Source organism: Agelaius tricolor, unplaced genomic scaffold, assembly GCF_023055355.1.
Source record: "Agelaius tricolor isolate 1412-34295 unplaced genomic scaffold, bAgeTri1.0.p SCAF_37, whole genome shotgun sequence".
Taxonomy (NCBI): domain Eukaryota; kingdom Metazoa; phylum Chordata; class Aves; order Passeriformes; family Icteridae; genus Agelaius; species Agelaius tricolor.
The window spans coordinates 99371-121045 of NW_027269297.1; the positions used below are offsets into that span (position 1 = coordinate 99371).

Sequence of the window (21675 nt, forward strand, 5' to 3'; positions counted from 1 at the left end):
CAAACCACGTTTTTAAGAAGGTAGATTTGTTCTTTGAATGTAAAGGCACAGATTTCATCCTGCTTATCTGATGGGCTGAATTGCTGAACAGCATTCATTAACCTTGTATGTCCAAAATCTCTTGGACTTCTCTTCTTATTAGCCATCTAACACACATTCACACCTAGGAGACTCTCTGGCATGCTGAGCTCTAAGAGCCTTTCAGAGTATGAATGGAGCATTTAGTCAGGTGCATAAAGCTCCCATCCAGTTCTGCCATCTGCACTCTCCAGTGTGCTAAGCCAGGCAGCAGTTTGATTTTCAATTTAAAATGGGTCATGCTTTATTGACAGTCTGGAGCAGAGAGATGCAGGCTTGTTCTGCAGGTCTAGTTCACATTTAATCCAATAACCTACACATCTGCATAAAAAACTCACATCCAAACTCATGATAAGTCTGAAAGACTCAGGACAGAGCATTTGGAATCTTTGACATCTGCCTGGTCTCTTGGCTTACAGATAAATGTTGCTGAATCCAGCATTAAATGTGTCCATTTTAGAAAACCCTGACAAACTCACTTCACCACAAAAGTTATAGGGCTGGGTGTTCTGTCCTCCAAGAGATTCCATTTTTTAGGATCTTGCAAATTCTCCTGTTTTCTTTACACTACTCAGCATCTTCCATCAGTAGGACAACAGTGTCCAATCTTGATCCATTACCCCATGCACACTCTTCCATTCCTAAAGTTGTCTTTGTGTGATTTTTTTCAGCATGAGAACAATGACTTGTCTTTCATTATCTTTTTTGCAGCTGCAAATATGATTTTTATATATATATATATATATATATATATATATATATATTTACAGTTCATGCATAACACTGTGTGTGTATATATAGGTTTTATGCCAGTGCATTTTACTAATGGGAGTTCATCTAAATCCCCTCCTCCAATAATAAATACACCTTTTTCCATCCTAGGTTTCTAACTTGTCCAACATTAGATGTAAAATATGCCTAGAAAAGAAGGGTTAGCAGCTTGCACGTGTTGTTCTGTGCTCTGCTGTTCTGTTTTTTCCCTGTTGTTATACTGAAGAAAAATCTGCCATAATTTGCTGTAGAAATTCAGGTTTTATCTATCATAGCCACAAAATACTTTCTAACAACATTTCAGAGTTGAAAGACTGTGTTATTCCTACAACACCTTGAGGAGGGAAGAAGGAAAATATTCAGAGATCAAATATTCAAATATACCAACATTTTCTAGAGGACTGCACTGTCCTTAGTGGGGCATGTCTTTAGCTACCTGCACACCCAAATCCCTACTCTGTGCACAGCACGATGAGATTTACTGCACCTGCCTGCCAGGATAACCTTTGGCACCTGGACTTCCAGCTGGTCCTCGTTCACCCTTTGGAGAGAAAAAAAAGCAAAAGCACAAAAAGTCAGGTAAATGTCCCACTTGGGAAGGGGTTTTAGCTGAATCATTTTTGAGGGGATTAACCTGATGCACATTTATTGAGAGGAAAACAATATTAAGGGTCCATAATGAAGTTAATTAATGAGGGTGAAAACACAGGGAAGGGATCCATGCACTGAGCAAGTGCTGCTGTTTCTCCTTCTCCCTCCATTTGGGGGAAGGCAGCAGAGAATCTGGAACAAGGACACTAAGAGAAGGTGTAAGGCTGCATCTATATCTGGCATATGGAACCGTTTTGCTGGTGGGAAAGCACTGCCAAAATTCTTCAAAACTAAATGGATTCATGTATAATATCCTTTAACATCATTGCTAACAGGGCCTGCTATTCATTGCCTTTTTTTTTTTTTTTTACTGCATTGCAAACATCAAACTTAACCAAATAGAGAGGGAGGAGAAAAGGGGAGGGGGGGAATGGGCTTTGGGAAGGGAATCACATAGACTTAACACAGCGTGGTTAGTAAAGTCCAGGTGAAATTAATGTAAAAAGACAAATAAAGGGGTGGGATGGTGAGCTGGTTTTTCTTCCCCCAAGTAAACTTAGCGTGCCTGAGCAGTAAAAATTAGAAATTAGATGTAGGAGCTCCAAGGCAGCCTCCTCCCACCATGCCATGGATGCTGGGTCTGTGTGTGTGCCCAGCTGCCCTGGGAGCAGCTGCCTGTCCACACTGAGCAGGCTGCACCAGAGCCAAACCAGCATCACAGCCAGCAAATCCATCCCTCCTCAAAGCTCCCCTGTTGGGAAGTGGGAAAACTCACCTGGTCTCCAGGGTGACCTGGTGGTCCAGGGTAGCCTTTATATCCCTGTCAAAAGAGGATGGAGGAGATGAATACTAAAGAAACAAAAATGTAGTACAATAATCTGGGTTTGGTTTCTATTTCTCTCTGTAGGTGGGACTAAAGTTCTGAGGAGAAGTAGGATTTTAGAGAGCATTACACAATCATGAAAACTTTTATCAGGTTGCTTTGTGCTTGCACCATCCAAACCTGCTGATGTGTCCTGCTGTGGTCTGGGGTGGGAAATACTCCAGAAGGAATTGCTCCATGAACACATTTGGAGGGGTCTCCATGCTCAGATCCATTTGTAATCTACACCTTGAGCAAGGCTGCCCTTAACCCTCAGGAAACCACAAAATTAAATGTTGGCTTTGGGCACATTGGGGACTACAGCAACATGAGCCATTTGTATTTCAGAGCTCTTACTTTTGCTTTATGGTTTGAAATGCCACAGGAAACACCAAAACAACCATTTACTGTCACAGTAAACTCCAATTTTTCTACCTTGAACTTGTCCAACTTCCAGCTTTTCTAATCTAATTATTACAAGATCCAGAGTGCTCCATTATGAAGCTACTAAAAATGGTGAGCAAGCTGCCTCTCAACCTGCTTTCTGCTGAATTAATTAGAATGAGTTTCTTAATCCACCTTGCTTACTGGCAAGTGTTTCAGGCTTCAAATCATTCTCACAGGTCTTTCATAATCCTGCTGCAGTTTGTCAATATTTCATTTTTTGGGGGGATGCAGACACTGGAGCAGGACAAGGGCAGCCTGTTTGACTGCAGACTGAGCACTTTGTGTCTTTAAGGGAGTTTGCTTTCTCCTAGATTTACCTAGAGCTCCCTTCAAACAGAGTGAATTTTTTATGTGATGGACAGTTCAGATTTTTTTCCCTCTTCAGCTGTTTAAAACAAGCTTCCATCAAGAGAAGCAGATCAGGAGATTGAACTTAGTTACAGAGATGACGGTTTAGCTGGGCTAGCAGCAAGATTAAAAAAAAGAAAGAGCAGAAAATTTAACTTGAAACAAATGGGAGAGGAAAAAAATAAACATGGAACAATCCTTGAACAAATACTAAAGAAATAACAAATTGCTTTCAAGAGTGGGTTACAACTACGTGTCCCTCAGTCCCTGCCACTCACCCTGTCCTGGCCAGGGCTCCAGCACACCTCATCTGTCTGTGAAGCCCACAGGGAGTGTCCCTGCTCTGGAAGCCATCACCAGTCACAGGGGTGACCAAGCTCTTGGCCTTTGGCTCCACTCTCCACACGAACCCAGGACTGTTTCTGCTCCCAGGTCCACACCTCTGCTTAACAGCTTTTTATTCTTCCCACGGGCCATTCCAGACCTGCAGCCTGAGCCTTTGCTGGCAGGGTGTGCAGTGCTCCCAGCCATGCTGGCCACTGCCCTCTCCCCTCTGCATTCCTCCTGCCTTGTTATTGCAGACAGTCTGGCCTGCAGTGATGCTGATCCCCTTCTCACCAGCTCTCTCCTGCTGGGCTCTGCTGAAATGCCATGGCTCTGGACAGAGTCGCACCTTCTGACAAGGCTGCCCTGAAAGCCCCTGGTTGAACCACCTCAAGGGTCCTTCCTCCAAATGCTGTGAGGACATTTCAGACAGAGATTCCTCACTGGAAGTTCTTGGAGTAGGACCAGCACACAGGATTCCCTGCCCCTCTCCAGGAATCTGCCCCATGAAATCCTCTCCTGCTCATCCTCTCCCTGGCTCCTTGGCAGAGACTCACAGAGAGGAGGGAGGATGCTCCACCCTCCTTGGGTGTCTGGCCTGAAGGTGAGAGCTTCCAACAGAAACATCCCTGAGTTCAGCATCCCCAGTCATTCCCTGGAATTTAGATTTCCATAGGGTTTTCTCCTGGGACCACTGCCCAGTTCTTCCAGTCTGCAGCAGGAGCTGCCTTGTCTCTAGACAACTGGAGCACCATGCTTAACAATATCTTGCTTTTCCACTGATAAGAAATATGTGCCTGGCTTGGCTGCTCTGAACCATTCTGCTCCAGCTGGATTTCTGCAGGATGGGGATTTTGAGCCTGCAATGTCACCCAAAGCAGTGGTTGCATGATGGTCCCTTGAGATGCTCAAAGAATGTCCTGAACTAAATTTTGCACCAATTTTGTAGTGGTAAGTGAATGACAATTAGGTTAAATATGTTATGTTCCTAAATATGTAGGCATTGTTATGTGCTACTGTTATGTTATATTAAATATCCTCCTCACTACATATTCTGGGCTCTGGAGAGTTTCAAAGATGTATTTCCTCACAATATACCCCAGTTATTTCTGCCTCAGGTGAATTACAATGAAGGAAAACCAGGAAAGCTTGTGTATGTTACAGCTTTGTGTGAAAGTATTTACCTGCTAAAATCCTCTTCAAATAGCACTAAAATGACAGGGCAGAGGGTATGAAAACAACTGCATTTGCTCTTTTATCCAAACACTTCGTGATGATTACAGGGCACTCCACACAAAGGGCTGTGATTTGGAAAGGAAATTGCACTCCAGTGAAGGATTTACTCATCTGGGATGATATTTATAATCCACTCTCTCCTAGCTAAAGGGATCATCCTGCACTTTGGTAGGAAATGTGAAGAATTAAGGGGCCAGGGGATGAGATCTGCATAGAGGATGTTTTGAAGCTCTGACCACTTCCCAGTTCTGTCTTTGCTCCCTGACTCCAGTGAAGCTTTGCCTCTCTCACTGCTGTTTTCTCCTCTGGAGCAATGATGCTGCTCTGCTGAGATCTGTCTCCAAGGCAGCTGTGGTCTTCAGCCCCAAACCAAAAGCCAAAGCCCACAGATACCTCACAGGCACAGAGGGGACACCCAAGTCCTGCCACCCTTCCTGGTCTGCAAAAGCACCGTTTGCTCTGCGTGGAGAGGATGAGAAATACACCTAAGGCAGTTTCATGTGCTTGTAGATGTGTGGAGCTAAAATAGCTTCAGGGGTGCTCTGAGATCAGCCTGTCCAATCCTACAGGCCCAATCCAAGTCTGCCAGCATTCCCAAGGCAGGCACTGAGGATTGAGCCACACTGTCCAAAACCACAGGCTGCTGGTTGTGGCTCCAGCTCAAGCTGCTGAGACAGTGGTTTCATTTAGTGGGAAATGCATTTTGTTTCTCCTGGTGAAATATTTTACCCATTTGAAGGTTTCTACATGGTGTTCTCTGATCAAAGCCCTCAGAGCCCTTTTTGCAGCACCTCCATGGAGTGAGAGGAGGGATGTCCATTTCCAAGGCATTGCTGTTTTCCAGTAGCCAAGATATGTTGCCCACCCTCAGCCAAGCAGCAGTGTATTTTCACTGGGAGAATGCCAGCAGGCAACCAAGATTTAAAAAAAAAACAAAAAAAAAGAATTTTTCCAAACATTTCTCCAACAGCTGTAAATTTTTGCTTAATGCAAGATGCTAATAAAAGCCAGGTTACACCAAACCCACTGCCAGACTAGTGCTACTGGGAGGTGTTTTTAAGCTGCACCAAAGGAAAAATTTCAACATCCAACTTGCTCATTACTTGAAGAAACAGAAGCATATCCCTGCCTTTACCCTGTCCTGTGGGAGTTAAGATCAGATGTGAAGGCCATGTGCTGGACTTGGGAATGTTTGTTCAATCTCCTATTCCTTCTCTGCTTTTTCCACTATGAGTTCTTGCACTCCTGACATTGCATTTTGCTGATCGTAACCACAAGGTTTTGTTTTATGAGCTGTTATACCAGGAAAATGGTATTCTTTGCACCCTATTAGTTAAAACTTGTTTGTGACAGCATAAGATCTGTAATTAATCACTCAATTGCTCCTACTCCACACAGCACCCCAAGCATGACCAGCTTTGGAGTAGAAAAATAAACTCAGCCCCTCCTCCTGGTAATTTGGTTCTAGTATAAAGCACACAACAAATAATGGTGGAGAGGGAGGGCTCCTTTCAGCCTCCTCCACACCTTCTCTCTCTCCTTGGAGTCTTAAAAAATACCAGAGGAGGTGTTTGTGTGCAGCTAATTGACCTGAGCAACAGTGTATGGTCAATGGCCCATTGACTGATGAAGTGATGGAAACAAGATGCTAATTTTAACTGTTCAGGTTAGCTGTGGCAATGTTGTCTTGCTGGGAGGGGGAGTCATGGCCACTGAGCCCCACTCAAACAGCTCCCTGCAACAGGACCAGCTTCCAAAAAAAGAAACCAACCCACCACCACAGCCTGGAACTGGAAACTCAGCTGAAATGTCCTTGATGTATGAAAGATCTGAGCTCCAGGTATGGATGGCTCAGGTATTGCTGTGCAGGCTTGAATGCATGGATAGAAACACACCCTGCTGCCTCAGGAAAACAGGGATGGATCTTGTGTTTTATCCCTACATACCCTTTTCTAGGCATGAATGTGTTGTTTGTGATGATAATGGTGTTGAAGCATCAATATGGAAGAAAATAAAGCAAAACCTGACCAGTGCTGGCAGTCTCCAAGCAAAATAAAGAGGGAAGGCACACAGATATGTTCTTGAAATGTGCTTTACCAGGATAGACAGTGGTGATTTCCTTGGAATGCCAGCACTGTTCTGAATTCATGCTTTGAGTATTGCTGTTGGTTGGAGATCCCTTTAGATGATGCACTGGCTGCACCAGGCCTAAACTGAGCTTGCTGAGGAACAGTGTCAGGGTGCAGAGGGATGAGGAATACAAAGAAGGAACAGAGTTCTGTACCCAGAATTTCATTTCATACTCTAACATAGTCTTTAGGCAGATGCTTCAGCCCATCTCCCCAGGTTATACACCTGCTGAACAGGCATAAGGCTCTTTGGGTGGATACTGGGACTTTGAATTAAATCTTTCAGGCAGAGTTATAGAAGAAAATTTTAAAATAAAATTTTTAAAATAAAATTACTGATCTGATTCACTAGAAAAGAACACTCTTACCTTTCTACCAGGTGGTCCAGGGAACCCAGTTAAACCAGGTAAGCCCACATCTCCCTGTAGGAAGCAAGCAAGTTCAATCAGTTTTCAGCAACATTTTTCTTGAGCTTACTGCAGTTACCACAATTATTTTGCTGACACCAGCCCACAGCTATTGATATTTCTGGTTCTAATCACAACTCTTCAAAACCTGAGTGGATAAGAAGAGTAGATTTACAGAACATCTCTATTAACTGGCTCATATAAATAATAACCCCAGTTAATTAATGGCAGCTGCTGCTGGAGTCCAGCTCTTTGCAAGCAGAATGAATGTGCTTTTTTTCCCCCTCAATGATCTCATTCAGTCACATGCTTCATTCGCCTTTCAATAGGCATTGAAATCGCCAAGGCAAGGAAATTTTAGATTTTAAATGCAATAAGAACAACAGGTACCTGCTGCCAAATCCTGTGATTTGCTCTCACACTCTGCTACTGCACTGGCTCAGCCCATGGCTCCCGTTGGGATGGTGCTGGTGGTGTAATTATTTAACCTGTCTGTCTGACATGGGTTGAACCTTGCAGGCTGCTGGTGGGAGGGTTTGCTCAGTGGCCTGTGCTTCTGAAAAGGGATTGCATCACATCCCAGCTGGCAAACCCAAAGCATCACAGAACGGGTGAGTGCATTGCTGTGAGACCTCTCCAACACCTAGCCCGCCTCTGTGAGCCCACTCTGACCAGGATCAACAAACCCTGGAGTGCCTTCTTTCTGAAATTCAACACATTTCCAGTATCTAGATTGAAAACTCCAAACTCCTGCTGGAAACTCCTTATTCCTATTGCTGCTAACAGGGATAAAGCCTTGTTAACACAAGCTGAAGGTCATCTGGATGTCTTCCTTTTTTACACCAAGAATTGTCTTCAATAAAACAGTTCCAGACCCTGCAGGTGGATGATTTCCACGTGATGCCACTCCAAGATTGTGTACCAGAAATTTCAGAAGGCATCTCATGGTGTTAAGTTAAAAGCATCATTTCAGACTTAGCCTTCTGAATGTTTTCTAACATTGCCTTCCATCCTGCAGTCGTGTGGCCTCACTGTACTTTATGGGGGCATCTGGTGTCAAATGAAGAGCCCAAGCTCCTCATGGCTGGTGATTTCTATGAGCTGTGCATTTGTAGCAAGATTTATGGTGAGAGGAAGAGAACCAGGCTTCTGCCCTGGACATGAATTACCAAGGATTGTGCAGGCATCACTGAAAGAGCTAATTGAGGTAGGTGATGTGGAGCCCTGATTGCCCTGCTGTTCATTTCTAGAACTCTGTGAGGGCTTGTTGCCTCAGTAAAAATCACTCAGCTGTGAAACAGCAAAAATGGGAGTTGTAACTTATTGAAAGGAATTAGCAGAACTCTGATCCTCAAAAACTGCTAAGCCCAGAAAGCAGCTTTCCTTCCCAGCTGGGTGCTTTGTGCTGGTTTGAGCAGCCCTTGGTGGTAACCTCTCAGTGAGGTCCATGCCTTAGGAGCCTCCACCAAGAAACCTCTACCCTGATGGGGCTGCAGCATGAGGCAAACCCCTGTTCCTCATCTCCTGGGCAAGAACATCCTTTCCTTGGCCTCCAAGGTTTTTATTCCTTACCCTGGGACTGCCTCTTGTTGCAGTTTCATGCCCAGAGCATGGCTGTACCTCAGATGTGCTACTTGAAACACTTGGCTGGAGCCTGTGGGACTTCAGCTGGGCTGCAGATTGTGGATAAACTGGATAAACTGAGTGCACTGTGATCATTGAGAACTACCTCTCTTCAGTCCTGAATCCAAGATCTAAGCCTTATTTCCCAGTCCTGCAGTACAGACCCCCTGTGATTGTGTGCACAGCTCTGGAAGCCCACCATGGCCTTGGGGTGACATCTCACCTTCTGCCCATTGCGAGCTTTTCCAGGTGACAGCCCAGGATCACCTTTCTGACCCTGAAATGAAAAACTTACATTAGTGACATAACCCAAGGACCCAGCCCACAGATGTGGCTCTGCTTCCACCAAGCCTCCAAATTAAAAAAAACATTTTGTTTTATCCCAGTCTTCCCTGACATCCCAAATGTATTAAAGTGGCCTGGAATAGCTGTTGTGCTGGGGGTGGATTTGGTGAGTGATTGCTGCTGCTAAAGAGTTGAGTTTTAAATAGTAGTTGACAGTATTCAATTGGCTAAAGAAAGGATAACTGGAAGAAAGCAATGTCAGGACTTTTGATACTTATTAGACCAGACAGCTGCAATTCCTTCCTTGTCTACAACTACCATCACAAAAATAATTACCAAGCCTATTACTGGGGCTGAACCATCCTCCTCGACAACTCACTAGATGCTGTTGCTTTTTTAACTGTGAGGAACAGATGAGACTGCAGAGAAAGTTGCACTAATTAGACACCCCCAACAGGCAGAGCAATTGTGAGGCTCCCAGGCTGGCAGAAAGCAGCACTTGACCTTAAGTGGCAGTATTCCTTATTTTCCTCCTTAACAACCGTGACGAGGGAAATTACAGTTTGAGGCTGTGATCTTCTGACAAACACAGGCTGGAATCTCAGCAGCATTTGATCATCTAATTCCAGCAGATTCCTTTGGAAATCCCACTTTTCAAGAGGTGGAAAGGTAATGTGAGCACCCAATAGGAAGGGATGGAAGTGGGAAAATCTAGAAGAGATTGAAGAGTGCCAGGTTCTTTGGGTAGAGGAGAGGTAAAGCTCAGCACACAGAACATCTCTTCTGGCACAGCCAGGATGGGTATCCCAGAATCAGTCACTATTTAACACCCATGAATCATAAACAAGCCACAACCTCTGTGTGTCCACCAGCACAGGACAGCTGGGAGGGTGAACTAATGGCTGTCAAGTGAAGGCTTGGAGGGGAGACCCAGAAAGGAGCAATAGCTGTCAGAATTCAGGACATCCCTCTGGCTGTCCTGGATTGCCAGGACCCCTGCCAGGGGTCTCAGAGACCCTGGCACAGAGCCCAAGACACCTGTGGGTTTGATTATGACCCATGGAGCAAGTTACCAACCTCATATGAGGATCTGCAAGCCACGAAAGTCTAAGCAGAATAATAATTAGTTTGTCACGGGGTGAAAAATAGATTTTTTTGGGGTTTTAGAATGGGGGTTCAGGGGGCAAGATGGAGGAATGTGGGCATGTCCAGCCTTTCTCCTTCTTCTTCTTGGCCTCCATCTTCTGCTGTGATGGTGGCACTTTTAGATTGGTTTAGAGTAGAAGCTCAGTGTCTAACACAGGTGATAGGTATTGGAAAGTTATGGTAAATATTGTACACGTAGCTTTTAGTATAAAAAGATAACAACATTGCCCCAGGGTGCAATGACTGACCTGCTGAGCAGATCTTGGCTGGCCAGGAGAAAGAATTTTATAGATAAGAAACAATAAACAACCTTGAGAGTGAGAACTGAAGAGCTCTGACTCCTTCTTCAACTGCCAGGCTGGGAAAAGAGACTTTCTAACCTATCTCGGGGTCACTGTGAGCAGCTGAAGTCCCAAGAAATAGTGGTTATTAATTGGCATTTCTCATGAGCAGCACAGAGCTCTGGTCACAGCCTCACTGGAATACATTCCACGTGTCCTTCCCACCTTGCACAGAGTGCAAACCCTCCATTCTGCTCCTCCTCCAGCATCCACCACAGGCTGTGAGACTCAGCAGTGAGACTGCTTGGCTCTGGACTGTAGGGAGCACTGCTGATTCAAGGCAGATGTATCTGCACAAATTCTCAATGAAGGCTCCAGCTTTCCAAACAGTAAATGAAGTCATGCAGATAATCTTGCTTTGCATGCAGCTGTTATCAGGGCAATTCTCCCACTCCCTGAGCTTCAGAGCAGCCAGTGGGTGCTGGCACTGCTGGGAACAGATTAGAGCAGCCCTAGGGATCCCTGGGTGTTCGTTTCTGCTCTGCAAAAATCATTTACTGCAGCAGGTAGACACCCACCACTTTCCCTAAATCTTCCCATATGCTCCATGCAATGACTTTGAGATGTGGAAAAGAACTTGTGCTTTCCCCTGGGAAGCTGCAGATCACATTCAGCCAGGTCTCTGCTTTGCACTGGCTCCGTGTTCAGCCCTGCTGAGCCCATCACACAGGTGCAGAGCTCAGCCATGAGCAGGATCACATGTCCCCAAGATCCATCAGCAATGGCACCAGCTGGATGTGAGGGCTGAAATTGTGGATTAATTGCTTGAGTCTTCTTACACAGCAATGACAAAGGGGGAATTAACCTAAATATTGTCCAAGCCAAGCCACAACACCTTTCCCACAAGTTTCTCTCTTTCCCATCCTAACTTACTGAGAACACATCTTCCTCTTGTAAAGGAAAAAATTGTTTTCTTCTGGGAATTGCACAGGCTAGAGCTGTGCAACTTAAACATCTCAGTTTTGCAATCCCACTAATACTATTTTAATTATCAGTGAGCCAAACTGATGAGCTACCTTGGAGAGAAAAAGCACTCACTAAACTGAAAATACAGTATTTTTCAAGTGCTTTAAGAAGAGATTTATCCAGGGCAGCAAATCACCCCAATACCTGATACCAAAAGCCTCCAGGTGAGAGATGCAAACCCAGCTCTTGCGATGGCTTTTGAAAACACACCTTGTCTGACATCTGCCCAATCCCAAATGCTTTTAGGGCATCCTGAGAGCTACAAAACAAAGCAAAACCACCCCTCCTGTCCCCCAGCAGCTTTCAGGTGACAGCCCCAGCCCAGCCTGTGGCTACAGCTGTTGCAGAGGTTATCTGCAATAATCAGTCTCTGCCAAAAAGATGCAACAGCAATTTTACAACTGCCAGGGACAACAGCAGAATGCAGGAAGTGGCAAGAATCCCCCTTTAAGCAGTTTCACACCAGGAATTGCTGAGCTGAGCACCACAGGCTGAACTCCCAGGTGGCACAAGCAGGTGTAATGCCATGGAGTCAGTGGAACCATGCCCAAGCAGATCAGCAGGATTTTGGCTCAACAGCTACAAACAGCTCTGTGCACAAGATCAGCTCCCTAAGCCCAGGGAATTACAAGTGCTGAGCTCCAGGGGTGAGGATAAACTGGGCTCTGCACTGGGCTGACTGTGAAATGCAGAAACACAACCAAAGCCCTGCAGCCAGGCAGGAGACACAGAGAAACACCCAGAGGCTGCAGTGCCACTCCACAGCCCTTGCACAGAGCTGCCTGACCTCACAAGGGCTCTGCTCATCCAGCTGATGAATATTATGCTCCTGAGTCCCTTCTTAAGTGACAATGACTTGGTGTTAGTCATGGTTTCCAAGCTGTGTCTATGTGGGAAACTTCAATTTCCTTTCTTAGATTGCTTGGGGTTTTTTTTTTGTGTGGGTTTAGCTGCTATGTAAGCCAGACCAAGCCCAGCAGCCTCTCAGCAAGAGAAGTTCCACTTGGAGCTGCTTTGCCCTGCAGTGCAGGCTGAGCTTTCACAAATCCAGAATTTCTGCCATGTGCTGGGTCTGTCAAGAAGATTCCCATCTCTGAAAGTGTCCAAGGCCAGGCTGGATGGAGCTCTGAGTGACCTGGTCTAGGGGAGGATGTCCCTGCCCATAACGAGATGAGCTCTCAGGTTCCAACCCAAACCATTCTTTGATGATGGACAAATCAGGTCCCAGATGCAGGCAGTTAAAACATCAGGGGGTGAAAAACCACTTTTTGGGGCAAAGTCCATTTTCTGGGACTGCTGTAACACCAGAGAATTGAAGAGGAGGAGGGGAGTCAAAACTCTGGCATCTGATCCACACCTTCCAGAGAGCATTTCTGAGGCAGAGGTGATGTAACCACAGCTCACCAGGCTCTCCCTGCTAGAGGTGAACCTTCACCTGGGCTGAGCTCCAGCTCTGACATCCCATTGCAAACCTAATACTTCATTTGACAAAGCACCATGAGCAGAAAAATCCTGCAAATGGTGGCTGGACAAAAATAAAATACATCACAGAGCCTGATGAGACCAGATCTCTGCTGCAGGCTCACAGCTCTCCATCCACTGAGATTTCCTGCTGCCAGACTGTGCATTGAGATGGAGGAAAAATGCTTACAGAAAGACTTAATTTCTATTAGGTGACCAACTGAAGAGAGCTTTACAGCCAAATGATGATTTCTGATGAGTCATTAGGCTAAAAGTGTTTAAAAAAATCCTGTAGAATAGAAACATAGCTCGACTCCACAGCTTGGACCAGGCTGGATTTGCAGGGCTGGAAGTTAGATAAAAGAAGTTTGATTTGACTTATAAAACTCAACAAGTGTGATCTGGAAGTCATTGATGGAGAATAAATGCAGAACACTAAGATGTAGAACTTTTACAGGCTCACTTTTCAGGCTGTATGTGGAATTTAAACCAGCTGCTGTTCACCAGCATGTCTCCAGTGCCTAATTTTTAATCACATAGAGGCAGCATGCCAAGTTTCCAGAATCTTTTTCCCAGAGCATCAGTAGTGCTCAGAACATCTCTGCCTACTGATGAGATCATGAAAAGACAGAACTATTGCTCACACCTTTCTCTGTTTGGCTGAGATGTCCTTCAGCTCCCTGGTACTGAAAATCTCTGTTAAATATTGCCTCTCCAGGCTCCATTGTTCTTTAGTCCAACACAGATGGTATTAAACATAAACCTATTCCTTTGTAAACAATCATACCAAAGCAATCCAAACCAGTTTTCCAGGAACTTCAGTCTTTAGGTAACACAAACCCTTGAACACAGAATGAGCTGGGATTTAAAACACCTTTTGGAAGGGTTTTGCTGCACACTGCAGGGTTAGGACCCCTCCAGAGCCACATCTGTGCTCAATCCCAGGCAAAGGGAGAGGGTCCAGCTGCAGGGGGGGGAATTTGTGTGTGCAGGAGAAAAGCACAAAGCACAGGGGCCCTGGCACTGCAGGAGGCTGTGAGCCCTCCTGGGAGAGGGGGAGGCAGCTAGAGGGAAGCCATGAGATCAGTTTGGGAGGACTGGGGGAGCCCAGAGATCCCAGAAGCTCTGGAGAGGGGAGGACAGAGGGAGGAGTTTCAGGAGGAGGAAGGCAGAGGAAGATGCTGGGTGCTGCCACTCACTCCTGCCACTGTCCAGACTCAGAGGAACTGCAAAATCCAGGGGGGAGAGATGAGAAAGCAAAGGAATTGAGAGCTGCTGGAGCAAGGATTCCACTGCCCTTGTCTGACACAGCAGTTTGGGCCTGGCACAGGCATAGCTTAAGCAGGATCCTAATTTGGCAGTTTTGAAATTGAGAAGAACCAAGGAGGCACAGACACAGAGCAGGGTCTCTCTCTGGGCACAGGAAAGGCTCAGCTGTGCTGCTGGAGAGCCCTGGGGAGAGCAGGAGGGAGGGAGGAACGGCTTCAGCTGCTTTTTGTCCAGAGCAGGAGAAAAGGAGGCTGTCCTTCCCCCAGGATGTCCCCTGGGGCAGGAAGGTGAACGCTCCTTGCACCAGTGCATACTTACTTTCAGTCCTGGGGGGCCAGGTGAACCAGGGTTTCCATGGGGGCCTGGGGGACCCTAAAACACACAACAAACACAAAACAGAGTCAAAAGGAGATGCTGGGAATCTGCATGGGTGCTGGAGCAGTGCTGTGCCAGACTTAGAGAGCCCTGGGGTGCCCTGGCAGGGGATGGTGGCACTGGGACCCTGCCTGGCAGCCACAGAGGAAGCTCAGCTGTGGGTTCCCAGCAGGCTCTGTGGGAGGGGGTGTGTGTCTGTCACCACAGGACACGCCATGGCACTGGGATAATTCGGGTAAAGCAAACATTCCATGGGTCAGGGGAGCCCAGGCTCTGGGAGGAGCCCAGCAGAAGGGGATGGAGGCAGGCAGAGGGGAGGGCAAGTGTGTGGGGGTGTTAACAACTCAGGTTTTGGTCAGGATTGAAGAGAACAGAAGTGATTAATAAAGGAAAATTGTTCAGCTCTTTGGGGTGAACTCATTTTCCCTACAAGCCAAACAGATTTTTGCCTTTAGAGATTGGAAAGAAAACGGGTAATCAGACAGCAAAACAGTGGGAATAGTAGGACATCCATGTAAACTTTTAAAATCCATATTTCACATAGTTAGATCTGTATTTTTCCTTAGTTCTCACAAGCCAGTGACACTGCCAGAGTATCTACCTCAAATCACAGACAGCAGTATCTCCTTTTACATCATATTTTAAAAGCACCCTGCATATTTTCCAAGGCCTATTTAAGGAGTTATCTGGAATAAGCAGCTAAGAATAGTTTATGCCTGGGTTATACACAGCACAGAAGATCTGCTAACCTTTCAGGCAGGGTAATAACAATTCTAAGTCCTCTTGAACACGTTCCTGGGAGATGAAACAACCTGAAAATTCAACTCCAAGAGCTCTGCCAAGAACATGTGAGGGCTCTACCATGAGGAGGTCTTTATGTACCCTCAAGTTAGGGCAGCACAGGAAGGGGATAAAAAACCACTCAGGCACATTCTTAGCAAGCTGTAGGATTTCCAATGAGCATTTTGGGGCCAAAATCTTGAGGGTCTGATTTCCAAGGAAAATCACTGCAGTTAAACATTTCACTGGCAGCCAAGTTCAGTGCCCCTGCTGTCTTCTGAGAGAACATCAGTGCACTGATCTCTATTCAGTTTTATTTTTTACTGCATTTTAATAGAAAATAATGCCTTTTAAAATTGCATCTTGTGGAACAGACAGTTGCTGAATGCTCAGTGCTATTTCACAACATGCTGCTCTGCTGCAAGAGGCTGTTTAATTAAAAGATTGAGACTGAACTTTTCAAATGGCAGTTTTTTACCCAAATTAACATCCCATTCTTAAATTCCTTCCAAATTTTCAGCCTGAACCCAAATACATTTATTGCCTCATTCTTAATTTCCTTCTAAATTTTCACCTGAATTTTTTGTTTAGCATGTCTGTGAATTTCCAGTGAAACTGAAAGAGCTTTAATTAAAACTAAGGTGCTTGAATATCACTTTCTCACTTCAAAAAAAAACCCATACAGCTGCTGGAGCCAGAGTACCTGGACACTGAGGAGTCTTAAATAAATTCATTTTCCCACCTAACTGTGGAATCACCTGCCCACCTTATTGGGTGGAACACTGAAACAGAGACTGAATGTGCTGCTTAAGGTAATTCAACAAGTCTGTGGTGGCAAAAATGCTTCAGCCCAAGTCTTTCCAGTCTCAAATATGTAGGATAATGAATAATAAGTGACGGAAATCAGGCCAGCAAAGTCTCTATAAAAGATGAATTCCTAAAAAGCTTTTACACACAAGCAATAATCGAGGCAGCTCTGAATGGGGTTCATAAATCCAGCCTGCTGCTGGATTTGAGGAGGGAATTCAGCTGTAATTCAGCTTTGGAGTGAGGCAGCTTGGCCCAGAGCCCACAGCAGAGCAATCATTTGAGGTTTGTGCTCCAGCACAGCCCAGGGCAGGCTCAGAGCAGTGTCAGGGAGCAGCTCGGGGTGCTGTGACCCCCAGATGAAAGTGATGGATTCCAGAGGAAACCTGGATTGTGGGAAGCTCAGCTGCCAATCCAGAGCTCCTGGATAAGAGACTAAACACACCCCCAGCAAAATCTGGTGCAAGTTCTTTCAGAGTAAACCAAAGCACAGCAACAAAATCCTAATGCCACTGTCATATTTTCTGGAAAAATCCCTTTGCCCAGGAGTCCTCTCCTGGGAAGCTGAGAAGGCTCAGAGAAAAAGGAAAACAATGATTATCTCATTGCTTCTCCTGTGTTTTGCTGTGTTAGAATGTGCTTGGACATTGTTTACCAACAGGTGATTGTTTCATTGGTTTCATGTGAATTGTTTTGACTTATTGGCCAATCGGGGCCACGCTGTGTCAGGACTCTGGAAAGAGTCACAAGTTTTCATTATTATCTTTTTAGCCTTCTGTCTGTATCCTTTCTGTATTCTTTAATATAGTTTAGGATAGTATTTCTTTAATATAATATAGTATCATAAAATAATAAATTAGCCTTCTGAGAACATGGAGTCAGATTCATCATTCCTGCCTTCATCTGGGAACCCTGCAAATGCTAAAATCCTAAAAAGCCTCAAGCAGAAGGAGGGAAGAAGGGAGGAAGAATCCAGTCACAGTTTCTAGTGATTAAAAGTGTGATTATGAAAACAGAGACTCTTGAGATAAAACAGAGCCTTCAGCACCGAGTTCAATGAGTCTGACAGGGTGCATCCAGTGCAATCCAGGCAAAGGAAGGTCAGAGACTCATCCTGTCCCTAAAGACTGATGTGGTTTTACCCTAGTGGAAGTGGCCACATCCTGGTGATGAGATAATAGTGGGAAGTCCAGTCTGGTATGAAGGAAACTGCTGTGACCAGTTCTGGGGCTTGTGTTAGACATCTGAAACTGCTCTGGCAGCTGTGGAGAGAAAAGGGTGTAGGCTGCCAGCAGTCCTAAAAATTGTAAAAAATAATTGATCTTGATGTGTTCCAACATGGTGAGTCCTGAATTTGGGATTCCACCCACATTCTTGGCAGGGGAGGAAGATGCTGTGTGGCACAGTTAGATGGGCTGAGTAACAAAAGGTGCAGGATAGCAGCTGCCTCAGGAGCTGTCAGCAACACTTAATTGCTCTATTGCAATAATTAATTCCATTTACCACTCCCACCTAGAAATTTGGATTCTCCCAAATGTATTCATCATCAATACATCAGTTTTGCTCCTCTTATCTACACACAGGGTAGGACAGTGCTGAGACCATTAAATGAAAAAAATATCACTGCATGTGTCACATTTGCTCATTTCCCCAGCCACTTCAGCTTCCTTTATCTGCTGAAACAATCCAACCTAGCAGCAGGCAGACTTGCATCTGGAAGCTTCCAAGCCTTGTAGCAGAAACTCCATGGAAAATGTGACATGGGACAGCAGCAGCCCCAGGCTGCTCCGTGGCACGGAGAGCAGAACAATCCCTGGATGTGTTCTCCAGGGCAGGAGGGGTTTCCCTGCTCCCTGGAATGCCTTCTGTGTGAATGATGCTGCTTGAGAAGGACCCTGAGCCACCCAGCAAGGCTTGGGGGAGCCTGGAGATGGGACCCTGCTCACAGAAGCCCTTTTATGCCTCGTGGTTCCCAGCCCACAAAAATTAACAAAAGTGTCACTGTGCATAGCTCCCCCCAAACCCTCCAGCATTCACAGGGAAGGGGGAAAAAAACCCTCCCAACTCCTGCTAAATGCTAAAGAGCTCCAGTCAGAGGAATGACCACTCATTTGAAACTCATTAAGTCTTGGGGTTTCACTGTGTAAAGCAACTTTTTCTGCTTCTGACCTACAGATCCCACTGTGACCTCTAGCTTGCTGAAAAAGAGCTAAATATTTGAAGTGAAGCCAAGCAAACTGTTTCTTTAAACACTTTTCAGAAATTGGAAAATCTTCCTAATGGGATGAGGATACTGGGGAATCTCCCCAGCTGACTGAGCTGCTTGTTTCAGGAGGGAAGCCCTGCATTTTGAAGCAAAGGGAGATTTTTTCCAAGCACAGGCCAAATGTAACAGGGACATGTTACAATGGGACCTCCCAGTCTTTCAAGCTGCTGTGGTTCACAGGAGGATGGCAAATGCATCCTGAAGCATCAGGGAGTGCATGTGTGCTCCCTTCACCCAAATCCATTTGGATTTCCCCCATGGTGTCTCAGAGTTTAAATAAACCAAGAGCAATTACTCAATAAAGCATGTCAGGGCTTTTTATTGCTGATTCTGCCTCTGACCTGTGGTGTGGACAGGGATGAAACACTTCTTGTACCAGTGTTTGCTCCCCTGTTGGAGAGGGAGTGACTACCAGTGGGACCTGGATTATTAAAGTGAATTCCTGAATTATTTAGGTGTTTGGAAAGTCTGCCTGTTGCTCTTTTCCTGCTGTCCTGGGGGCTGAGCAAACAACCAGGGCCGGGTTGGACAGGGCTTGGAGCAGCCTGGTCTAGAGGAAGGTGCCCTGCCCATGGTGTCAGGTTGGAACAAGATGATCTTCAAGGTCCCTTTCAGCCCACACCATCCCACGAGCTGGGCTCCTGTCTGCCATGTGCCTGAGACTTGCTGTTTCCTTCATGCAGAGGCAAACCAGGTAACTGGGATTTCCACAGCCTCATCTGGAGGGCAGGGTTTAAGACCAAGTGTCACTCTCACCTCTCTTTTCTGCACACCCCCTCCAACTTTGGGTACTTTGCTGGTCAAACCACACCAGAGGAACGAGTCCCAGCTTGTGGTGGATGCAGGTGTGCTGTGCAAAGCCCCTCATGCAGACAGCCCTGGGTGAAGCTCCCAGAGCCTGCAGGGAGGCAGGAGCAAGCTGCAGTGCTGAAGCAATGATGGATTGCTCCAGTGGGAGCCCTTGGCTGACAGCTCCTTGTAGAGCTTGTTGGCACATCCCTGAGAGCAAATCCCAGCCCCAGCCTCTGCCTCCCTGGGAGACCCTGAGTTTTGGAGAAATGCAAAAAGCTCAGCACCCGTGGCTTGCACAGAGCTGGGGGTTTCACTCAGTGCCACCACTCAGACTTGCCACCATGGCAAAGGTGTCCTGTGACCTGCCTGGCATTTCACATCATATAAAGCAGGGGAGATCCTTCATGGCTAACACTGCCATTCCCTCAGATCTTACACAGACACCTGATCAGGCACACAGCACATTTATCCAAGAATAAACAGTGTGGACAGACCTATTCCTATGTCTCAAATTCTTTAATGCAGACATGAAAGCTGAAAACCATCCTGAAAATCAGCTGGATAGAGACAGAGAAACCCTTCCTGGAGAGCACACATGGCACTACAGCAATATCTCTACAGACTGGAGAGCTCCTGATAGTGTTATTAGCCACTCCTGGGATAGTGTTATTAGCCATTCCCACTGCAATTTTTAACTCATTTCTCTTGGAGTCCCTGAGGAAATAATGAGAAGAAGAAACACCCAGTTTTCACTTGTTAAGAAAATGAAAATTTCCTTTCATAGCTGCAGAGAGGAGAGCACAGGAATAGCCTGAATCTGTCTCAGTGGGCCCCTGCTGCTGGAGTGATTGGGTGTGCAATTAATTCCATGCTCCTGGAATGGGGATTGGCTTTCAAAAATTGAGAAACTGTAATTTTCAACAAAACTACCACACTATCCACTCTGCTACCCTGCCTTGGATTGCTCTTGAATGCTGAGATGTGTCCCAGTCAGAGCCTCTCCCATGCTGTCACAGAGGCTGGGGTGTGTTTTTGCAAAGCAGGTGGCATTACCTACATGGAGGAGCCACCCTCAGACTACACAGGCAGGTCTGGTGATGAGTACTCATCTGCTGAGAACCAGGAGACAGATCCATGGCAGCAGCCAGATTTCCTTACAGACTCTCACCCACCACAGTCTCACTCTCAAGGCAAAGGCTGGCCAGAGATTTCATTTTACCCTGATCAATATGGGGGGAACAAAGGGAGGAGACAATATGGGGTGGAAATTCTGCACCACACATCAGCATGAGGCGACTTCACAGCTACAGAAAGTCACAAGTCAAATGCTGCTGCTGGATTTTCAAATGTGCCAGGCAGCTGTATAAGCATTAATAAGACAGAAATTATACAGAAGTTACAACAAGGGCAATTAATCTCATGCATTAGGCCAAAAATTGCATTGGTGACAAAAAGATCCCTCCTTTCCTCTGCATCCAGCACTGCAAAACTGCCTGCAATGTTCACCTCTCCTGTGGAGCTCCAAACTTGGGCTGTAGCCTGATGGGACACCTCATGGCTCATCCATGGGCTGGTGCAAGAACTCTGCAGCTGCTTTTTTGGAGGATCAGGTTAGGAGAGGTAGAACATGACCCCTGCAATGTTGCACGTTTATTTTTAAGTTTTTCAAGCACAACAAAAGCAAAAGATGCAAGAATTCCCCTAAGCCTGTCTAAGTTCCTGGCAGCTTCACTTTCCAATGAAATCCCTAAATCCCAAAGAGACACAAGAAAAAATTACCAGGAGGAACACTTCCCAAAGCCCAAACAATTCAGGCACAGAGCAGTCCTGTCTCCAGTGCTCCAGGCCAGACATTCACAGAGTGACCCTTCTGCCCCCTCCCAAAATTAGCACAGCCTCTCTGAAGGGGTCTGAGCCAAGCCAGGCTCAGCTGTGCTGAGCACTTCCTAACTGGGAACTCTTTCCTGGACCAATTCTCAGCACCTCTGGCAGGGACTGAGCTCAGAAACCCTCTGTTGCTTATTGTCTTTCAGAGGATCATCTCAAATATAGGATGGAGCACGCCACAGCTGGGGAATAACAGACAATTATGACACAGCCTCCATGATGCTATTTCCTTCAGAAGAAACTCAAGTGGAATTGGGCTGTGGAGCTGAAATTTGATCACCCATACAGCAAGCAGGGGATGCAGCTGGGGGCTCCAGACCTGCAGTTTAGTTTGCAAACCACAGGATTGCCAGAAGTAACAGCAAACAACCCTCATAAGCAATGGGCTGGGGTAGGAACCAACTTCCAGCTTTCATGGGGATGCCAAGAAATGCAAACTCTGGGCAGTCTACTGATGTGGGAGCAGCTTGGACACTTGTGAGGA

The 21675-nt window shown here is 46.0% G+C and overlaps 1 protein-coding gene across 2 annotated transcripts in view; it reads right to left on the reverse strand.

The window, feature by feature from the left end:
• COL27A1 (collagen type XXVII alpha 1 chain) overlaps positions 1-21675 on the reverse strand; it is a 145513-nt gene that overhangs the window by 98745 nt on the left and 25093 nt on the right. The window contains exons 5-9 of one of the 2 annotated variants that reach the window (XM_071453811.1): positions 14603-14656; positions 9040-9093; positions 7155-7208; positions 2216-2260; positions 1337-1390 (exon numbers count right to left, since the gene is read on the reverse strand). In XM_071453811.1, coding sequence (XP_071309912.1) covers positions 1337-1390; positions 2216-2260; positions 7155-7208; positions 9040-9093; positions 14603-14656 — 261 coding nt within the window. The remainder of the gene's footprint in view (positions 1-1336; positions 1391-2215; positions 2261-7154; positions 7209-9039; positions 9094-14602; positions 14657-21675) is intronic. The other variant, XM_071453813.1, reaches the window with a different exon arrangement.